The following is a 19251-nucleotide window of genomic DNA, read 5'->3' as shown; positions in this document are numbered from 1 at the left end:
TTTACACTTCTATAGTATTAGTTATTTTAAAGACCAACACAAGAAGATAAATGAATTAGAAAGATATTAGACACATATTCAACATATTTGCAGATTCTAAGAGTTATAGATTTGTTAGATAAGACTGTAATCTATAAACTAGTGTAGATTTTTAAATGAAAATATTTTGTTGAAGCTCTTCAGTTGAAGGTCAGTGCTGTTTCATATACGGCGAAAAAATTTGTTAATAAAATAAAGTCACTGTTACTGGTCACAACCCTTCATGTCAACATTAATTTAAAAGTAGAGCAGTTAAAAACAATTATAACCAAATGTTTTGTGTAATAGTGTGTTAGACTGGCTTCCCTTTTTAACACTGACAATGCCAAGTCTCACTGTGCATTTCCACATTTTCACACTTTCAAATTAGTTTTTAAGATAAACCCCATGTATCATCTCGTTTTCAAGGGGGTCCCAAATGTTATTTATCATGTTTTTATCAGAGGTTTTACTTTAAACGTGTAGCTTGACATAGATTTACATGCTTACATACTCTTTCCTCCAATAATACCACATTTTTTTTGTAGTTTTATGTTCTAACTAGCTCCATCTTACTATGTGCTGCAGCACTTCTTAAAATTCTTGAAATAGTTGTCTAACTGACCACCAGCCTGTACAGCTTTGCAACAAAACAGATCCATGAAACAAAACTCAGTTTGCGTGTTTAATGTCAGTGTGTTTAAAGCTGTAGTGCGTAGTTTCTGTCGCCCCCATGAGGAATTCTAAGTAATGACAACAACACTGTCGTCGCGTCCACATGATACAAGCCTCCCGTGATCGCACACGCGCCCCCACCCCTCCTCCACGCAGTTGCTAGTAGCCAAGAAGGACACGGAGGATTAAAAAAACATGATGGACTCTTCAGAAGAGATCATTATCTTCACATGGACATTCATTAATATCAAAAAGTTACTAAGTTAAAGTTAATATCACTAAAGCTTTAATAATATATTCATGTTATACAAACAATTTATTATAGAAAAATATATTTTTCTTTTTTGACAGGAAGTGAGGGGAAAGAGAGGAAGAATAACATGCAACAAAGTCCACCGACTCGAGGGCTCCCCATATAAGCAAATTTAAAATAAAGCCCCATGTTAGGGAGAATATTTTATTGTGTGACCCCTTGTCTATGTCACATCCTTTAGCATCCTATAACTACTTGTGATTTGAGATACAGTAATAATGATTAGTCAATGTGAGCAGTTCAGCAATATATTTTAGTTTTTTGACAGTAATGTAAGGTGCTCTCGCTTGTATTCGCTTCTCTGGAAAAGCTTAATATGTACGGTGTAATCATGTGTGGATTAAAACTTCAAATGTCCAAAACAGGCAAATGTAGTGCTTCATATCCTGACAGATCATCATCCAGCAGTATGTTCAGTAAAGGACGATGTTTTGAAGAAATATGCTGATAGTCAAAATCACTCCTGCTGCCATGGCTGAGGCCTGTTCTAGAGCTGCAAGAGAAGAGAGGAGAGGTATGTGTTTACAATTACACTGTGTGTGAACGTGTCAATTTTTAAGACATTAAAAAAAGGATAATGTAACTTGAATCAATACTTGAATTATGAAAAAAATTATGCAAGTTAGCTGCATGTCATATACCCTCTTTCAAAATTTATAAAAGTAATTGTGTGAACATCCCACCTTCTGGCAGGTGCAGGACAAATGAAAAGTACTTAAAGTAAAAAAAAATGTAATGTCCGCAACACTGCTTTAAACTCCCATATTTAATATAAATGCAACGTTTCGACCCTACTGGGTCTTCTTCAGGCAAAATATACCCTCTTTCCCCACATTTCCTGTCTCTCTCCATTATCACTATCAAACAAAGGCGTAAAAAGGTACTTTTTGCAAAAATAAAACTTAAATATAGTTTAAAGATAGAGAAAATGTTTTGCTTGCACACACTTTACAAACTTAAATTCACCTTGCACCTAATAATGTAATTCACAGTTCAGTGGATTGATATTTAATTTCATGAATGATCACAAAATCAAAAACAAAGACATTACGCTACACGGGGGCTTGTTTAGAAAATAACGCCTTACAATGTGATGTGGTGGTGCTGTGGGCCGCTGTGGTATTTGGAACAGTAACAGTAGTAGTTTTAGTTGTTGTAGTTGGTGCAGTAGTGGTTGTAGTAGTAGTCGTGAAGGTTGCTGTGGCTGGTGTGGTTGGGGTGACCACGAGTCTAACGGGTCCTGAGCGAACGGTGTAGGCGGTGGTAAACACACTGCCAACCAATAATGAGCTTGGATTGATGGAGCGGGTACACAGATCAGGGCACGTCTGAGAGGGCCCGGTGGCGATGCACAGATTGACTGTGCACTGGACATACATCTGCAAAACACAAAATTATAAGTTAGTGGTGGGAAGAGACAGCTCAAAAACACATAACTTCACAACTTTACTTCAACAATTTATTAGACATGAATCACTGATTGACAGAATACTGTAACAACGGGCAATGTTCAATCCCCAACAAACAAGACCATGCTAGCTCCTCAAGTCTAACCCCACAGTCACATTAGCTACAAAAGAGAGCGACATCAAAGAACTTCTAATATATCAAGAAGTGCCACTCCCTCGTTACTTCCGGGTTCTGAACTGGTTGCAGTTCCACCAGAGTTCCATATAGGGGGCGCTCACAGGCCAGTGCAGAATGAATGGGGCTCTATGGAGCTATACCCCTCAAAACCCACTTTTCTCAGGATATAATTTTTTGTCTAGTAATTTGAATGTTGCATTCGAAAGGGGAGGCAGAGAAAATACACACTGCTGTGTGTTAGATTTTTTTAAAGCCACTTTTTAGTTCTAAAAAGCCTTTTAAAATGTCAATGACGTCATACACATATATGGCCAGAGATACTGCTTTACGGCAAGCTCTGAGTCGCTTCCTTTGTTCTCTCGAGGCATCGACAACACAGCTAACAGGTAAGGCTCTCCCTGTTAATACACATGCTAGAAAGAGGTTTGCTAATGTTTTAAAGACCACACCGAAATATTCACTCTGATATTCAGGCTCTGCTTCGGATGCCGTCAAGCGGGATCTCCGATCGTAATCACTCCTTCACTGACCAATCAGCATTCATTAGCAGAATGCTAGCGTGTTATGGGCTACAACGACTCACCCTGTAAGAAATCAAAAGGACATAAGTACTCGTTCATTCAACTTTCGACCTATAACCCATGTTGAACTTGCAAAAACTACAATCAAATCTGAGGTTTCTCAACGACAATCAGGCGAAAGAGACAAATTTAGCCGTCTAGCTCCATAGAGTCCCATTCATTTTGCACTGGACCGCGATCCCCCCCAGTGGAACTCTGGTGGAACTGCAACCAAAATCCGGTACAATGGGGCTGGATAGGGAGTTGAATGGCTTTCCGTAGACCGGCTTTGGCGACATGCACTCGCTTGTGGGTGCTCCTGGGCGTGCCTAGCCTACTCCTGGTTGCTTGGCAACAGTAAACAGAAATTCTCCAGTGCTACCTTCAAGCACGTCTTAAAAGTTACTTCAGAGGTATTGTTAAGTCACAAGAACGATGTTTTTGGATTTAAAAGTATTTATTTCTCGATAAAAGTAACTAAATATATGAGATAAAATGCCAAACTTATCAGATATATACAGAAATACGATGTCCTGAAACGTTTTCCGCCATCTTGAATTATTTTCTTCGACTCGAGCCACTGACATACGTCACACTGCCCTCACGATCCGATTGGCAGTCGCTTTGTCGCATCGCTCATCATTTGCATAAAATAGACTTCTTGTCTATTTCGGCCCCGCCTTGCTCGTGGCAGCGGCGAGCTCGTCACTTGTCGTTGGCAAACGGCCACTCCCATTGAAAATGAATGGCAGCCTGTCACTTTGTCTCTGTCTCTTGTAGCTTTTTAACCATGGTCAATATCCAATAGTTTTTGGGACATTTCACTCAAAACCACAAATTTTAACCTCATGGTGGCACTGGAGGAAAAGTCAAGGACTCAAAGTTGGTAGGATTCATCCTTGGGGTGGGGACAATGGAGGTCTGTACAAAATTTCATGGCAATTCATCCATTCAGTCTGCCCCTTATGGTGAACCTAACGTAACTAAAAATCGGTAATGAAAAGTGTGATCATAAATATTCGTACCAGCGGTTTCTGATGGCGTAATTCGGGCTAAATCTCTACTACCTGCAGAAAGTTTCACAACGCCTGCATGGGTTACATGAGTGCCTTTCTCCACAAAGTCTGTATCAATACAGGACAAAAAATACGTGGTCTGATCACACTTGTCTTGGAAGATTTAAAAGAACACCCAGAAGAGGAGAACTGAAAAATGTATTGTATGTGTGTGTTGCATGAGAGTACAGACCGTAGATCCTTCGGCCTTCATGGAGCTCAAATCAAGGCGGTAAACCTTGGAATTGCTTTGTCTTGTAACAATCTCTAATGTGCTGTTGGAAGTTGCACACCTGGAAGAAAAAAAGTGAGAGAACTATTGGAATTGATATGATACGTTTCAAATTCACAGGTGACCTCTGCAGCCAAACAGAGTCAATATTTCTTTCACACTAGATAGCAACCTTAAACTATAATACGAAACACGTTGACTGTCACTGACCCTTGCTCCAGAAGGGGGTAGGATTTTGCAAAGTCTGCCGTCTCAGACTCAATACAACTGCTCACTACCATCTCTGCTTGAGCAATGCTGCAGTTTGACAACACCAGGAGGTCCAGTGTCTCGATCCTGGACCCGATCCTCGGTCCTCCCGTAGAAGTGCTGGTATTAGTGGAGATGCTCTTCGAGTTGTCTGATGGTGATTCCGCTTCTCGACGCAGTCGTCCTGGCGGCATCTGGATGGAGCGAAGTGTGGGTATGCCCGTGTATTCTCTCAGGGGCCCCTCTCCTGGTAAGTCAAATTCTATCCAAATGCTGAACTCACCGAAGGTCTCCTTCTCTGTGGGCATGCTGACGTTGTACTGCAGGCCCTTGACCTGGGCTCCAGGGATCCGGCAGGCCAGAGGGAGGACTAGGGAGGGCTGGCGGCTGACCATAGTGTAGGGACGTACACTTTGCAAGGTGTTGGTGTAAACCAGCTCTGAACCAGAGCTCTGGACAAAAGGAGAGGATAAGGAAGAGTATAGTCGGAATTTAACTGAATAATTTGTCACTGCAAAGTATTTTTTAAATGTAATGAGTAACTTAACACCAGACTAATAAGGTTTTACTGCACTTTCTGCACTTTCTTGTTCCAGACTGTTTCACTTCAGGTATGGTCAGAAGTGTGCTCTTACACCAGCACCTACAGTATAACCACACCCAGCAGTGTTCTGGAGTGCATCCGTGCAAGCAAAAGTTAAACCACTTGAGGTTCGCAAAGATAATATCTTTTAGGGGGTGTTCAGTAAAGTTTGTTATTTTTTTGGCCTTTTTTATGCCTTTATTATGACAGCTTATACATGAATGGGAAGGGAGAGGGGGAATGACATGCAGGAAAGTGCCACAGGTCAGAATCGAACCCCCGACCCCTGCGTCGAGGACTAAGCCTCTACGACTAGGCCATCAAGGCACCCAAGTAAAATTAGTCTTAAAGTACTGCTGTGATCCCTTTCTTAGTCACAAATAGACGATATAAACAACAAAGCATTAAACTAATAATGTTTTTTTCCCCAAAAATTTACATTTTGGGGCAAAAATAGCAATAAAGAATTATCTTTGTACCCTGTTCTCTCTTTTTCAGTGCATTTCATTATTTTTTAATGTGACTGTGTTTACATCCACATCTGAATAGAGCAATTAGAGAACAACTAGTCAATGAATCAGTTAGTCAAGAAAATATTCTGCAGATTAATTGATAATGAAAATAACCGTTAGTTGCAGTCCTACATCTGGTGTACTGTCTAGAAATGGTATTTTATACATGGAGTACTGTACAGAGCCAAAACAATAAAAACTAGCAACTAGCTCCCACTATTTATGCAGTGCAACGTATACAGAAATGTGTTCTTTGCCTTTTCAAAATGTGCAAGGTACATGTCAGGAGGGGTTATAAATATATTAAGTCTAAGAAAGAGATAGGAAAGACAGGATGACAAAAAGATACAAAAGAAAGAAAGAAAGAAAAAAAGAAAGAAAGAAAAGTGGAGCATGTTACCACAGTCTTGGTGCCGCAGCCAGTCAAGGAGATATGTGCAGTCAGGTGTGTGTTGTTGTAGGTGACGGGACAGGTGGGGCTGTTGAGCTGCAGTTCGGCCAGGTTGATGTTACTCAGGGAGGTGACAGGGAGCACCAGGGTCATTTCTGTCTTCTCACACGTCAGCTCTGCAGGCAGACGGCAATCAATACCAAAATCTTACTCACTGGAATAATGAGTACATTTCAAATTGAAATCACACACTCAACACTTGAATACAACAGGGTGTAATATTTTCGTTACCTGTTCCAGCAGGTAGTTTCCTCATCTCCCCTGAAATAATTAAGAAAGGCACATTTTTTAACAGTAAAGCATAACTGGCATTCTTATGAAACTTCTAAGAAGCTGAAGTTCTTACTTTGGTACAGCCACACGCATCTGGGCTCTGACTGCAGACTGGAAAGGCAAGTGTAAATTAGGCCACATCATGTACTAAATATGCTCCAAGTACATTTTACTTGCAGGCAGCGTAGGTTTGCATGGCAGACTTCCAGTGGATACTATACTGTAATGTGCTCATAGCATTCTCAAATTTTTCGATAGTTGACAGTATAGATACAGAAAGGAAACAGGAGAATGAGAGAGTAATGAAGAGGGAAGGGTATGACATAGTGTAAAACAAAAGTGCTGCCGCCAAAACCAAAAACAAGAAAAAAAAAAAGGAAACTTTCCTTAAAGTAAAAAAATTTTTCTTCCCTCAAACCAGGGTTACAAGGTGCTGTCCAATGAAAAAAGAGTAAAAAAATAAAAAGAGAAAGATCAAATGAAAATATATATAAAAAAAAAAAAAAAAAAAAAAAAAAAAAAAAAAAAAAAAAAAAACAAAAAAAAAAAAAAAACAAAAATTTAAAACTAAAAAAACAAAACCACAACAAACAAACACACAAAACAGCAAACACACATGGACCGACAAAGTGCTTACGAAACAGGTGAGTTTTTAAACAGCTCCTTAAAACCATTGACTGACAGCATTTTTAATAACAGTACATGTCTTAACCCACAGGCAAGCAGGACGTCCCGTAATTATTACGTGTCATTATGCACACCTGTGCACATGGTTAGGTAACAACCTTTTATACAGTCTATGGTAACAACTGAATGTGAAAGTAACTACTTACAGTATACTGTAACTGAGTTTAGTCATTTGTTATCCCTTGATAATTTTGAGTATTTTTTAAGTCTGTCATTTCATTTTACTAGATTTTACTAGTAGATATGATTGTGTTAGTTTTTCAAATTACGCACGCACGCATGCACGCACACACACACACTTAGAACTAGGTACACACACACACACACTTAGAACTAGGTACTAAGTACTTTAATAAGCTATGCGTTACTGTTACATAAGCAAATATATACTCCATGTGTGTTAGTAAAATAACAAATACATATAAATATATAATTAATAATACACACTTTATTCTAGTACCCTTTAGGCCTACACCACTATTTTTAACACAATACTGGTACCTATTACTATTAACAGCATTATAGTTATACTGTATTAAAAAAAGAAACATACATGTATTCTGTAGGCCATTTTAAAGGTGTCTTTTAATACAACCATAATAGAAATTTCCAGGACTCATGCGGGGCAGGAGGGTGAATCACACCACTTTGTCTGGCAGCATTATTGCCATTCAGTTCACAGAACAACTTACCTCATGGTATTCACAGCAAAGCAGATGGGCAAAAGGCGGGCCAGGTTGTTTTCAGAGCGGACCCAGGCCATGGTCATGGTTGCCAGGGGTCCAATTGATTTAAAACCAACCCTGAAGAGTTCAGGGGGACCAACCACTGCTACCTCTAAAACACTGCACATATGGAGAAACAACTTTCATTTCACAACTGGCTTGGTAACAGCTTGCTTAAAGACCCTGTACACCCCTCCTAAACACATACAGGTGATTTTCATTAAATGTGCGTGATTTGACCTCAGCTGCGTCTGACATCACTCACGTCACTACCATATATACAATAGGCACTCAAGAGTTTACTCTCTAGTGAGCTGTAAACTGAGATTTCTTGTCATTTTTTTGTCATGACTGAGTGTTGAGTCACATGACAGTAGCATCTATAAAATGTGTCACATTGCATTGTGGAAAATAAATAAATAAATATATGTATACAGTTTTATATAAAAAAATATAAAATAGTTTAAAATCAGATAATGTTCTGTTTTATATAAGCAAATACATACTGAGTTTTGCAGACTAAAGCTATTCATATACGCATGTATATTAAAGGTGCCCTGCCACACAAAATTTTTCTTTTAAATATGTTAGGTCCATATGTGTTTGTGTTATGTCGTGAATGTGAAAATGAACTGCTACCTCCTCTGTCAGCTCTAGCCACTGAAAAGAAATAAGCGGAGAAATCCGGCCAATTACAAAAGCTGGGCAGTCTGACGTGGTGTTGCCTGAGCTTATTACTATTCATGAGCTCGCCCAGTTGTGCTGGGTAAAGGATGCTGATAGCCAGGCTCTCATTGGCTAGCTGTTAGCCAATCAGAGTCAAGCAGCTTAGCTTGTTGAATATTAATGAGAACTGGCACAAATCGAGCTGAGTCTTCCTGCAGGCGTTCTATACCACACTAGAATGACTTGAAACAAGGTAACCAAGGTATTTTTTCCACAAATTTTTTTTACAGAGTCCATGGTAGAATATATACATGATGTCCTTCAGGACGCACCTCTCCAGCTGTGACATAAAGTCGGTGGTGAATTGCACCTCTTGGTACGGCAGGACAAACAGCATGGAGTCCTCTTTGGGGGTCGCACCTGTTGCCACCGGTTCATCACTGCAGCTGGAAGTCGACTCCTCCACTAAAAGGAAAGAGAATAAGAAACGTTTCTATAACTTTAAATTATAACAGAAGACAGGAGGCAATCTATGAAAGGAAGGACTGAAATGGGACAGAACTTGAACTCAAAATATTCTTTACCATGCTATTTTATGTTAACACACTGTAATTATGTTTATTTTAGTTTGCCCAATGACATGAATTGGCAATATTAATGCTGCTATTATCTGACTGACAGACTCACCAGTGAGAGAGAGCTGCACAGGGACAGAGCTGAGGGGTTTGTTGTCTGTGATGTGGCTTTTTTTGGGCACAGGAATCCGGTCCTCCGCCATCAGGTAGAGGAAATACTGTCCTGCCGGTGCTTTTCCAGTGAATGTCAACATGCATTTCTCCTGGCATAACCAAACGGAATGTAACCATGTCAAGTTTTCACTGAGCTGAAATTATTTGATTTATTATATGACGAGGTCTGTATTTTATTTAAAGTAACTGGGCCTTTGTTTCTGGAAAAGGATTTACAAATGTTATTTGTCTACCAGGACTTTCAAGCCTTAACTGGAGCTCAACATACCTTTGAGGGTTGGACTGTAAAATACAGTAACAGGTGTGCAGCAACATTTCTGTCCCCATGAATTACTTCCTCATATTGTCTTAAAAAAATGGTCAAATAGTTCAATTGTACCACGTCACCATTGCAAAGTAATGAACTTCTACAAGGACTGTAAGCTATAAAATGATCAAATACTCAAAATATTCTTTAATTATTTTATAGGCCATGTAAAACTCTCTCTGATTGTATATAACATGAAACATGTTTTTCAAAGGTTTTGAGGCCGAGATGTTGCTGCATAATAGGAATGACCCTAACAAAAGAAGAACACCCCAACTATTTGTTCTTTACTTGAGTATTTCCATGATATGCTTTATAAAATGCTTCATACTTCTACTTCACTATATGCCAAAGGGATATATTTTACTTTTCACTGCGCAACATTTATCTGACAGCTATAGTTACTAGTTACTTTGCAGATAGATTTTACATACAAAACATATGATCAGCCTCTACAATATGATGATTTGTTTGAGACTAAAGTGCTTGACAGTATATAAAGTAGTTCAAATCGACTCTGGCCTCGACCAACTTAGAACCGTAGACTGTATATAAAGTTAAGGACATGCTGAAATGAGACTCACCTCGTCCAGCTCTATGAAAGAGTGCTGAGTGCAGTTGAGACACTCTCCCTGATCGGGCTGGGCAAAGCGACATCTTACCCTGTCACCATCCAGGTCTTTGACCGACAAATGGAAATCGTGAGGGCAGTTCACACGGGCCCTGATCACAGAAACATAGGGGCTCTTTAACTCTCCGCATGAAAGCGAAACGTCAGCCATTCCTTTAAGTGTTGCCAGTGGTTAACACTCTCTCGTGACATTTAATTAAAGTTCAAGCTTTTTTTTTTTGCATGCAGGTGTGTGTGTGTGTGTGTGTGTGTGTGCGTGTGTGTGTGTGTGCGCGCAATACCTAAGTGGAGGAGGGAGACCGACAAAAGCAGGTCGGTTGAGTCTCCCACTGTTTGCCCGGAGATGTGGTCCTGCTTTCATTGACACATAAAATTCTGTGTTGGACCTAAACAATTGAGAAAAAAAAAACTTGTGTATTAGAGGAAATTAAGCCTCAACGTAGCCTGATTCAAATCATCACATCAAATGCCCCATTTTATAAAACATGCGAGATCAATGACAAACACTAAGTAGTATAACAGAAGCCTGGAGGACGTGTTCCACACAGAAAATACTCAGTACATTGTACCTAAAGGCAGATTACCACAGGAATGTTAAAGGGCTCATATTATGCTCATTTTCAGCTTCATAATTGTATTCAGAGGTTGTACCAGAATAGGTTTACATGGTTTAATTTTCAAAAAACACCATATTTTTGTCGTACTGCACATTGCTGCAGCTCCTCTTTTCACCCTGTGTGTTGAGCTCTCTGTTTTAGCTACAGAGTGAGACATCTCACTTCTGTTCCATCTTTGTTGGGAGTCGCACATGCTCAGTAGCTAGGTAAGGACTACTAGCCAGTCAGAAGCAGAGTATGAGGGCGTGCCATGCTAGCAGCTAGGTGAGCATTATAACGTGTGTTACAAAGTGACGCACGTTCGTCACGGAAGTAAAGGCTGGACTACAATAGAGCTGTTTGGAGCAGTTTGTGAACAGTGTTTTCTGTTGGAGATGGTAAGTCCCTTTGGGGTGGACTTTGGGCTTTTTCACTTTGTAAAATGTGCACAAAAAACATATATAACACAATAAAGGAAAGGGAAAAGCTAAACAGCATAATATGAGCACTTTAAAGAATGTTAGAAGAAATGGGACAGTAATCAGAGTAAGTGGCATTTTAAGATAATGATGCACAAGCATTTTTCTCTTCACACACATAAAAAATTAGGAATAGATCAATTATCGGCCGTTTTTTTGGCAGTTTGCAGATTATCTGTATAAGCGTTTTATTTGCCTGATAACCGATAAAGTTAATTAATTAAAAAGTGCGCTACTTGGGCTCGGCTACAGCTCCGTGTCTGTCCCTCTGCTTCGGTTTCACTCACCACTTAGTCTGACTTAATGTCCCACAACACCATCTGACTATCTTTTACTGTGTATTATGTTGAAAGTTTATAATTTATTAAATAATTGTTAAAGGCATCTAAACAAAAGTTTGTGTTGGAGTTTGTAACATTCCAAAATCTTCATGTAAATGTAATCTTCGGCTCCAAATATCGGTTATCGGTTTCACTAACTACTAATAATTGGCATCGATCTTGAAAAAACAGTATCGGTCGATCCCTATTAAAAATCTCTTACAAATGTGAAAAATAAATGACCTTAATCACTCGATATGTATAACTAGCAACATAATTATGCAAACTGAAGCTTATAAGACATTTTTGCAAAAGTTATTCTTTTCATTATCTATTATTATATATTTATATTCTTGAGTGAAACTGAAATTGCTGGCTTATTATATATAATATTATATATATATTAACAAAGCAAACAAAAAATAAGGAAGTAAGCAACCATAGCAAGACAATGTAAGTAGGTCTCATACCCTAAAGTTATGGTGGCGTTGTAATTGCTGGGGACAGTTTTCTGCCACTGGCGGACACACCAGCCAGGGTTGGGTTTAGTGCCGGTGAAAGGTGATGAGGTAGTGTAGACCTGACAGTCCTCCCCCTCAGCACACAGTCCAGACAGAGTTGGACAAGGAATGGGAGCGATGGCACTGAAATAAGCCCGCACCTGCAAGAAGCAAAGAGACAAAAATGACAAGACTGTCTTTTATGTGCTGTGACTGACGACTGAGCTCAGGATCGAGAACCTGCAGGGTGAGTGAGCTCAGCTCTGTCCTAACTCACAAAAGTAAATCACAGACACTGTTGTCATTATGCAGCTCATATGGGAATTACAATTCTGACTTTGGCTATACTTTCTGACTACCAAACTTTAAAAAAAAAACTACCAAAATGTCTTTTTTTGTTCTGTACATATTTTACAGGGATACGTATAGGTTTAATATGACCATTAAATAATGAATTTACAGATTACAATGAATCATTGTCATCAATTTGTCATGGTGCTGTCTGTTTTCCCTCTCCCTTGCTTATGTTTTGTCTTCTGTCTGTCGTGTGCTGAGTGGGTGTGGCGCTCCTGGTTCTCCCTCCCTCCCCGTCAGGACACCTATGGCTTCCTTCTTACCTGAAGCATATCCAGCAATCGCCGCTCCTGTCTTAACGTTCACCCAAGTGGTAACACTCGCTACGGCGAGCCTAAGTGTTTTTTGAAAGTCTGCCTTTTGTATTTCCTGTTGTAAGCTTAGTTTTGACTTTGTGTGTTTTTTGCAACCTGCTCCAGATTCCTGCTTCAGCCCCTGGAAGCCCAGTCTGCCTGCATGAGCCAAATAGGTTTTTGTTGGACCTGCCTCTCGCCTGTCTGCCCGCTCTCAGCCCCAGAGGATTTCAAAGCACCTTCATTACTTTTTGTGTTCAATAAACCTCTAATCCTGTTTCCAACCTTTTCTCTGTGTCTGCTCCTGAATCTGCACAACCCAGCCTAACACAATTTTACAATGAATGGGACTGTAAATTAAATTATATACAGGTTCTGAGTCACTTTTTTATTAAAAAGGCAAAGACCAGGATCCTTCTAATATAGCTTAGACTGAGAAATAAGTGGTTTTGGGTTCTAAGTCCATTAAATGTCAAAGAAAGTGATAAATAAGAAAAATTAAGGATTCCTTTTGAAATGTGTAAACGGCCTTTTAATAGGTTTCAGTTAAAAAGAATTCAATAATAAGGTTATTTTAAGGAATATAAATGTAAATGGACTGTATTTATGAAGTGATTTAGTTTTAACGACTACTCAAAGCGCTTTTACATAGTGCTGGAACCATTCACACACATTCATACACTGTGGCCGATGCTGCCGTACAAGGAGCTAACCAGCTCATTGGATAAACATGCACACACATTTACGGGAGCAATTCGGGGTTCACACTTCGACAGGGGATGTGGGGCCAGGGACGACCAAACCTTTCGATTGATAGGCGACTGCTCTACCGCCTGAGCCACTAGCCTTGATGCCAGCCGAACTTAGCCCCGCCCTAAACATTTGAGGTCGGGAAGGTCGGTCTGGACTTGATCCTTTGTGGAGCAACTATGCTCGAACCAGAGCTGTTCGGACCAATCAAATCGCCAGGGCGGGCTTTATACGATGATGGACAGATGATCAACAGCAACGTAATCAACCACGTCGCCAAAGAGCGCTTGGGTTGAATTAGTTTACAACATAGATGGCCGCCATCGCGTCTGTTATAGAACATATCGACGACGCATTCATTTAAAAAGAGGAACAGAGAACCGCGATCACGTATAGTATACACATTGCCGCACCCGTCCGCACGACACGGAAACTGCCGCCTCTGCCTTTGCTCTGTCGAAGCCTGCCTTTGACTTGCAGCTTCTGTGACGTCTGTCTCCGTTGCTCTGATTGGTTTAGGTCTATCCTACAACCAAGTGCAGAGGCATTTTCCTTCCTGGTTCGGTTGAAACACATAAATTAATGACAGCCCAATGGAGCAGTATCAGACTCATAATCTGACTAGAATCTGAGTATGACGACGTCAGGCTACTGAGCTACAGCTTTGGTAGAGAAATAAAATCAACATGGAAATTGTGAGTAATACCCAACAAGTTCCTAGTATGGATGGTTTAAAAACATAGTTTAAAACTTAGTTTTTCTAGGTGCAAATAACATAATGTTCAGGTTATAAAATGATAACTTTAAATCATTTTTACATCTTTACAACAGAGAAATGGTTTGTATTAGTTTACGTCACCTCAGATGGCACAAAAGCCTCAATAAAATAGTAGAAATCTGAGTGTAGTAAGGGCTATCTAGTGCCAAAGAGTTTGGACTTGGAGACACTTTAACAAAAATTAGTTTTGGGGAAGAGAAAAACATTGCCCACCGTATTCCCTCCATCGATGTCCAGGGGCACAACGTTGACCGTCAGTCCCAGAGAAGAGGCTTGGCAGGCTGGGCCTAACAGGACCAGAGTCAGGCTCAGCAACAGGATGCCCAGTTTGAATGTGTCTAGCATCTCACCTCCTCAGTCAGACAGGAAGTCTAAACCTTCGGGAAATACAGACAGAAAGGTTAAGCAGCCTCAGGCTCATTATAGGATGTTAAAGTTGCAAAGTTGTACTTTGCACATGCAACTGGAAAAGACTGCCGTGTCAAGCTGAACTAAGGTTACATGACGCTTAATATCATATCTAATGATAATGTTATTATTATAATTTTTTTTAAAGTTTTCATTCATGAAGCCGGGCGTACCCAACAAATTATTAACCAGAGGTAGACACGAAAGAACAAACACGACAACAAAAGTAGTAAACAGACACAAATAGGGTTTAGGAATTAGTGTTGCATCGCAATACCTAAATGAAGGAGATTGCTCCATGAGTGCCTCCATTATAGAAAGGCATTGTGGCCGTGTTTCCTTCCTTCCTTTTCAAGGGCATTTTTTTTTAAACCCGTGGAATTATTTGTCAAACTTACAAATAAAAACCCTGGATTTTTGTGGCATTTAATGCCTGATGTATGTTCAAATGTAAGTTCGAAGGGTCAAAATAATTTGGTAAAGGGACCCAAACATCAAAACTCACCACAGTAGTAGTTAAGATGTATTGATGTATTATTTTGCAGAACAATGTGACTAATAATTAAGCATCATTAGGATTAGATATAAGATATATATTAACTGAAAGATTGTGTCATTATTTCAGTCAGAACAGTCACATAAACAAGTTATTTCAACATATGTATCCACAATAAAAAAAAGCATTAAAAATGTACATGCCAATGTTGGAGAAGGAGTATGGAGTTGCACTGCATGTACGTGAGCCACCCTGTTGAATGAGAGGAAACATGACTATCATGCTACATATCACATATTATTTTCACTCGTGAATGTCAACGGACTGTATTTATATAGCTCTACTCAAAGGACTTTTACATAGCACAGAATCAATTTATACACTGTGGCCGTACAAGGTGCCACCTGCTCAACAGGTAAACATTCACACACATTTACACTCTGATGGATGCACACTCGGGGTTCAGTGTCTTGCCCAACGACACTTTGACGTGGGACTGCAGGGCCAGGGATCGAACCACCAACCTTCCAATTGGCAGGCAACCGCTCTACCACTGAGCCACAGCCACCCGTAGCGAAGCAAGTTCCGACACACCGGAACAAAATTAAATTAAGAAAAGTATGCAAAAGATTTATGTGGGCTTGTGTCTGATAGACAGACATTTTTTTTTAGCTTTTATTTTAGCGTTTCTTTACATGATTTAGGAAAATCACAAGCATAAACACAGCATATTGTGGTTCATATTTGTTGGTTTTGTGTTGTAATGTCAACATTTCACTGTTCCTTCAGTTTTTTCATATGGAGGACTATTCCATTAACTAATACAACTTTTATTCTTGTATTTTATACCTTTCATATTCTTTTTTTAGCTTGTTTTTATTGTCTATTTTCTTTAATGACAGACAGTTTTTGATTGATTTTATTGTCTTTTTGATGTTTCATGTAAAGCACTTTGAATTGCCTTGTTGCTGAAATGTGCTATAGAAATAAAATCGCCTTGTCTTAAACTCTTAATTAACCATCTCTAGGATGTTCCTGACAGAAGTCCCCATTAGTGGCTGTGCAACTCTTGTTTCATTAACAAGCATTTAAAGAAACATTCACAAACGACATATGATCACTAAATGCTGGAGGACGCTGGGGGTGTAAAGGGAATTACATTGCACAGTAGTAGGTAGTGCAGGAGTGTTGAGGAGCAGTGTGAGGATTAGAGTTTGCATAATGAAATGATGAGGTGTGGACCGCCTCGTTAATAAGACATTTATGATTGGACATTACGGCGAACATGCAACTGGAAAAGACTGCTGTGCCAAGCTAAGACTGCTGTGCCAAGCTAAGGTAACTAAGGTTACGTGATGCTTAACCCATTGTGTTGTCTTCGGGTCAAATATGACCCGTTTTTCAAAATGTCTATATCAGAAATATGGGTTTCCTTTTAACTACCTCATTTTAATTACTCAAAAATAACATGGATGATTTCTACACATCGCGCTTCGCAAGTACAACATAAGATAGGATCTTTACTTTCATTGACTTTTGGGTGTTTTATTAAAAGAAATTGGTAATAAGTTGGTGTTAGTGGTGTTTATACATGGTACTGAAAAGAAGCGTTAAAGGTACATTGTGTAGGAATTTCTCCCATCTAGCAGTGAAATTGTATTTTGCATTCAAATGAATAGTGCTCTCTAGCGCCTCGCTTTTTCAAATGCATGTTGCAACTACGGTAGCCGTTATGTACCAAGAAGCTATGACAACATGTCTTCCAATTTTTGCTTTTTTGGCATAAGTATGATCCTCCATTATGAACTAAAGAGCTGGCTCTGAACAAAAACGCGTTGTGGATTAGCTAGACAGGAAGGCATTACCAGAAGATGTATTTGTCATGACATGACATTACATTTCTTTGGAGTGTCCTTATTAAGACAACTTCAATTCAATTCAATTCAATTTTATTTATAGTATCAAATCATAACAGAGTTATCTCGAGACACTTTACAGATAGAGTAGGTCTAGACCACACTATAAATTCCAAAACCCCAACAATTACAGTAATTCCCTCAAGAGCAAGCATTAGCAGTGGCTATTGCGACAGTGGCGAGGAAAAACTCCCTTTTAGGAAGAAAACTCGGCAGACCCAGACTCTTGGTAGGCGGTGTCTGACGGGGCCGGTTGGGGGTGTGATGAACAGTGGCAAATAATAATCATAATAAAGATAATGGAACAGTGACTTCAAAGGTCATCGTGGACGTTCATGTCATAGCAGGGCACATAACTTGACATTAAACAGGATGACATTATGTCAAGTTGTCATGACAAAGACATTCTCTGGTAATGTCATCCTGGTTAATGTCAAGTTGTCATTACAAAGACATCGCTAACAAATTTAATGTCAACTTGTCATGACCAAGACAACTTCTGGTAAAGTCACTTTGATTAATGTCAACTTGTCATAATCAAGACAACCCAAACAATATCAACTTGTCATGACAAAAACCAAATGACACTTAATGACAGAAGTCATAAATGTTTATGACACGTTCATGACAGTGTCATGTCACGATTATGTCGATACCTTCAAGTAAAGTGTTACCTTATAATTATTTAAGGTTCAATTACATGCCTTGATCAAGCACAAAAGAGGCTGTTACTATGGAGCTCTGAACCAATCAGGGGCACAAAAAGTTTCACTTTCTCCAGGGACAGCAAGAAACATTTCGTTCATAAAAATAAGCCCAGTAGGTTTTGACATTTCTTTTGTTTCTTTGTTTACATTAGATAAGGCTGATAACATGGGCCCATTGTATATTTTCACCCGGGGCCTCTACCAGGTTAATCCGGCCCTGATCTTATGGAAATCTGGCCCTGTTCCCATGTAATAAGATGTGTGGGGTCTGAATATTATCTGCAAATGTTGTACATTCAATAGTATTATTATACTTCAAACCAACTTTAGTGATTTAAGATGTTGCCCAATCATGAGGCAGTAATATCATTCTGTACAGTATAAGGGTAAAATGGTCCAATGTTTTGAGAACTGGTTCACACACACACCTCACATTGTTCTTTGAAGCAATGATTTTGAAAACGGGTTCAAAACTGGAACAGACACAAGAAACATGGCTGACTGTCAGGTATGCCGAGATTCAAGGATTGTTTTTAATTCACCCCTAGTTAAAACACTAGCTGGACTTGTTAACATTGTGCAACACCTTAAGCTTTTAGCAGCTTTAAACACATACCCCATTTCAATTAGTTTATTTATTTTTTTTAAATCAGCACTTGTTCTATTAAAGTTTGTCGTACAATCATGCTTTTTTTTTTTTTTTTTAAAGACTTGAAATCTTACTTTATTTTGGTGGATCAGGACAGGAAAGTTAATTTACTTTAAGTTCTGTGCATTATTACAAGTATGTCTGCGTAAGACCACTACTAATGTGCTTAAAATGTAAGTTTGGTAACATTACCCAATGTAGGTGTGTAAAATGAGAGTACTGAAACCTAATCACCAAAACCCAAATCACAAACGGACCAATTCTGCCATTTCGTGGCTTAAACTATGAATTGTGGTTGACTCCGATCTCCACAGCATTCATGGAATAACCACACGGACCACAGCAGACGAAAGAAAACATTATTGAATACGGAAGTGAAATAAATCCTTAATTACCTTAAGCCACACTTCCTTTCCAAAGCTTTAAAGTCCCACCTAATAGACAGGTTTTGTATGGAGCCTTCAGTAAATGTGTTCTCGTACAAGACTGAAAGACTGATGAAGGTGGAGCTCAGCCGAATTTAGGCAGAATGGAGTTTAACTGGCTAGACCAGACGTAAAAAAGTTGCGCCTCAAGAGGAGGGCATAGTGAAACTGATAAGAATAACACCAGTTTACCTCGAATGACGTAGCTTCCAGTCAAAATGCCTTGTAGTGTTTCTTTTGTGTGTCTGACACCTGTGGAAACCACAAATCTGTCAACCAAGACAGAAACAGTATAACAAAAACAAAA

The 19251-nt window shown here is 39.3% G+C and overlaps 1 protein-coding gene across 3 annotated transcripts; it reads right to left on the bottom strand.

The window, feature by feature from the left end:
• Window positions 1-990: 990 nt before the first annotated feature.
• Window positions 991-19136, bottom strand: LOC120556051. Of its 3 annotated transcripts, none has more exons than XM_039795409.1 (16): window positions 18915-19136; window positions 15447-15499; window positions 14557-14720; window positions 12139-12329; window positions 10555-10659; window positions 10227-10365; window positions 9274-9424; window positions 8919-9051; window positions 7888-8040; window positions 6582-6619; window positions 6467-6496; window positions 6185-6351; window positions 4651-5141; window positions 4402-4501; window positions 2094-2385; window positions 991-1499 (listed from the first exon to the last, which is right to left on the bottom strand). In XM_039795409.1, exons 3-16 carry the CDS (start codon window positions 14686-14688, stop codon window positions 1420-1422), a joined length of 2202 nt encoding a protein of 733 aa, XP_039651343.1. In that variant the 5' UTR covers window positions 14689-14720; window positions 15447-15499; window positions 18915-19136; the 3' UTR covers window positions 991-1419. The 3 variants fall into 3 exon arrangements, with proteins under 3 accessions (XP_039651343.1, XP_039651341.1, XP_039651342.1); XM_039795407.1 differs by having other exon boundaries at window positions 15451-15499; XM_039795408.1 differs by having other exon boundaries at window positions 14557-14714; window positions 15451-15499.
• Window positions 19137-19251: the final 115 nt, after the last annotated feature.

The sequence above is a fragment of the Perca fluviatilis genome, chromosome 3 (assembly GCF_010015445.1).
Source record: "Perca fluviatilis chromosome 3, GENO_Pfluv_1.0, whole genome shotgun sequence".
In the NCBI taxonomy this organism is placed as follows: domain Eukaryota; kingdom Metazoa; phylum Chordata; class Actinopteri; order Perciformes; family Percidae; genus Perca; species Perca fluviatilis.
The sequence above is the reverse complement of the archived record's forward strand: the minus strand, read 5'-3'. Positions and strand labels throughout refer to the sequence as shown.

What these genes read in the sequence shown, in the direction of transcription:
- LOC120556051 (XM_039795409.1), bottom strand. Translation starts at nt 14,688, where the DNA reads ATGCTAGACACATTCAAACTGGGCATCCTGTTGCTGAGCCTGACTCTG. An exon ending in AACGCCACCATAACTTTAGG is followed by an intron (nt 10,660 to 12,138) that starts GTATGAGACCTA and finishes TCAATTGTTTAG; the next exon opens with GTCCAACACAGAATTTTATG. An exon ending in GGTCTCCCTCCTCCACTTAG is followed by an intron (nt 10,366 to 10,554) that starts GTATTGCGCGCA and finishes TTCTGTGATCAG; the next exon opens with GGCCCGTGTGAACTGCCCTC.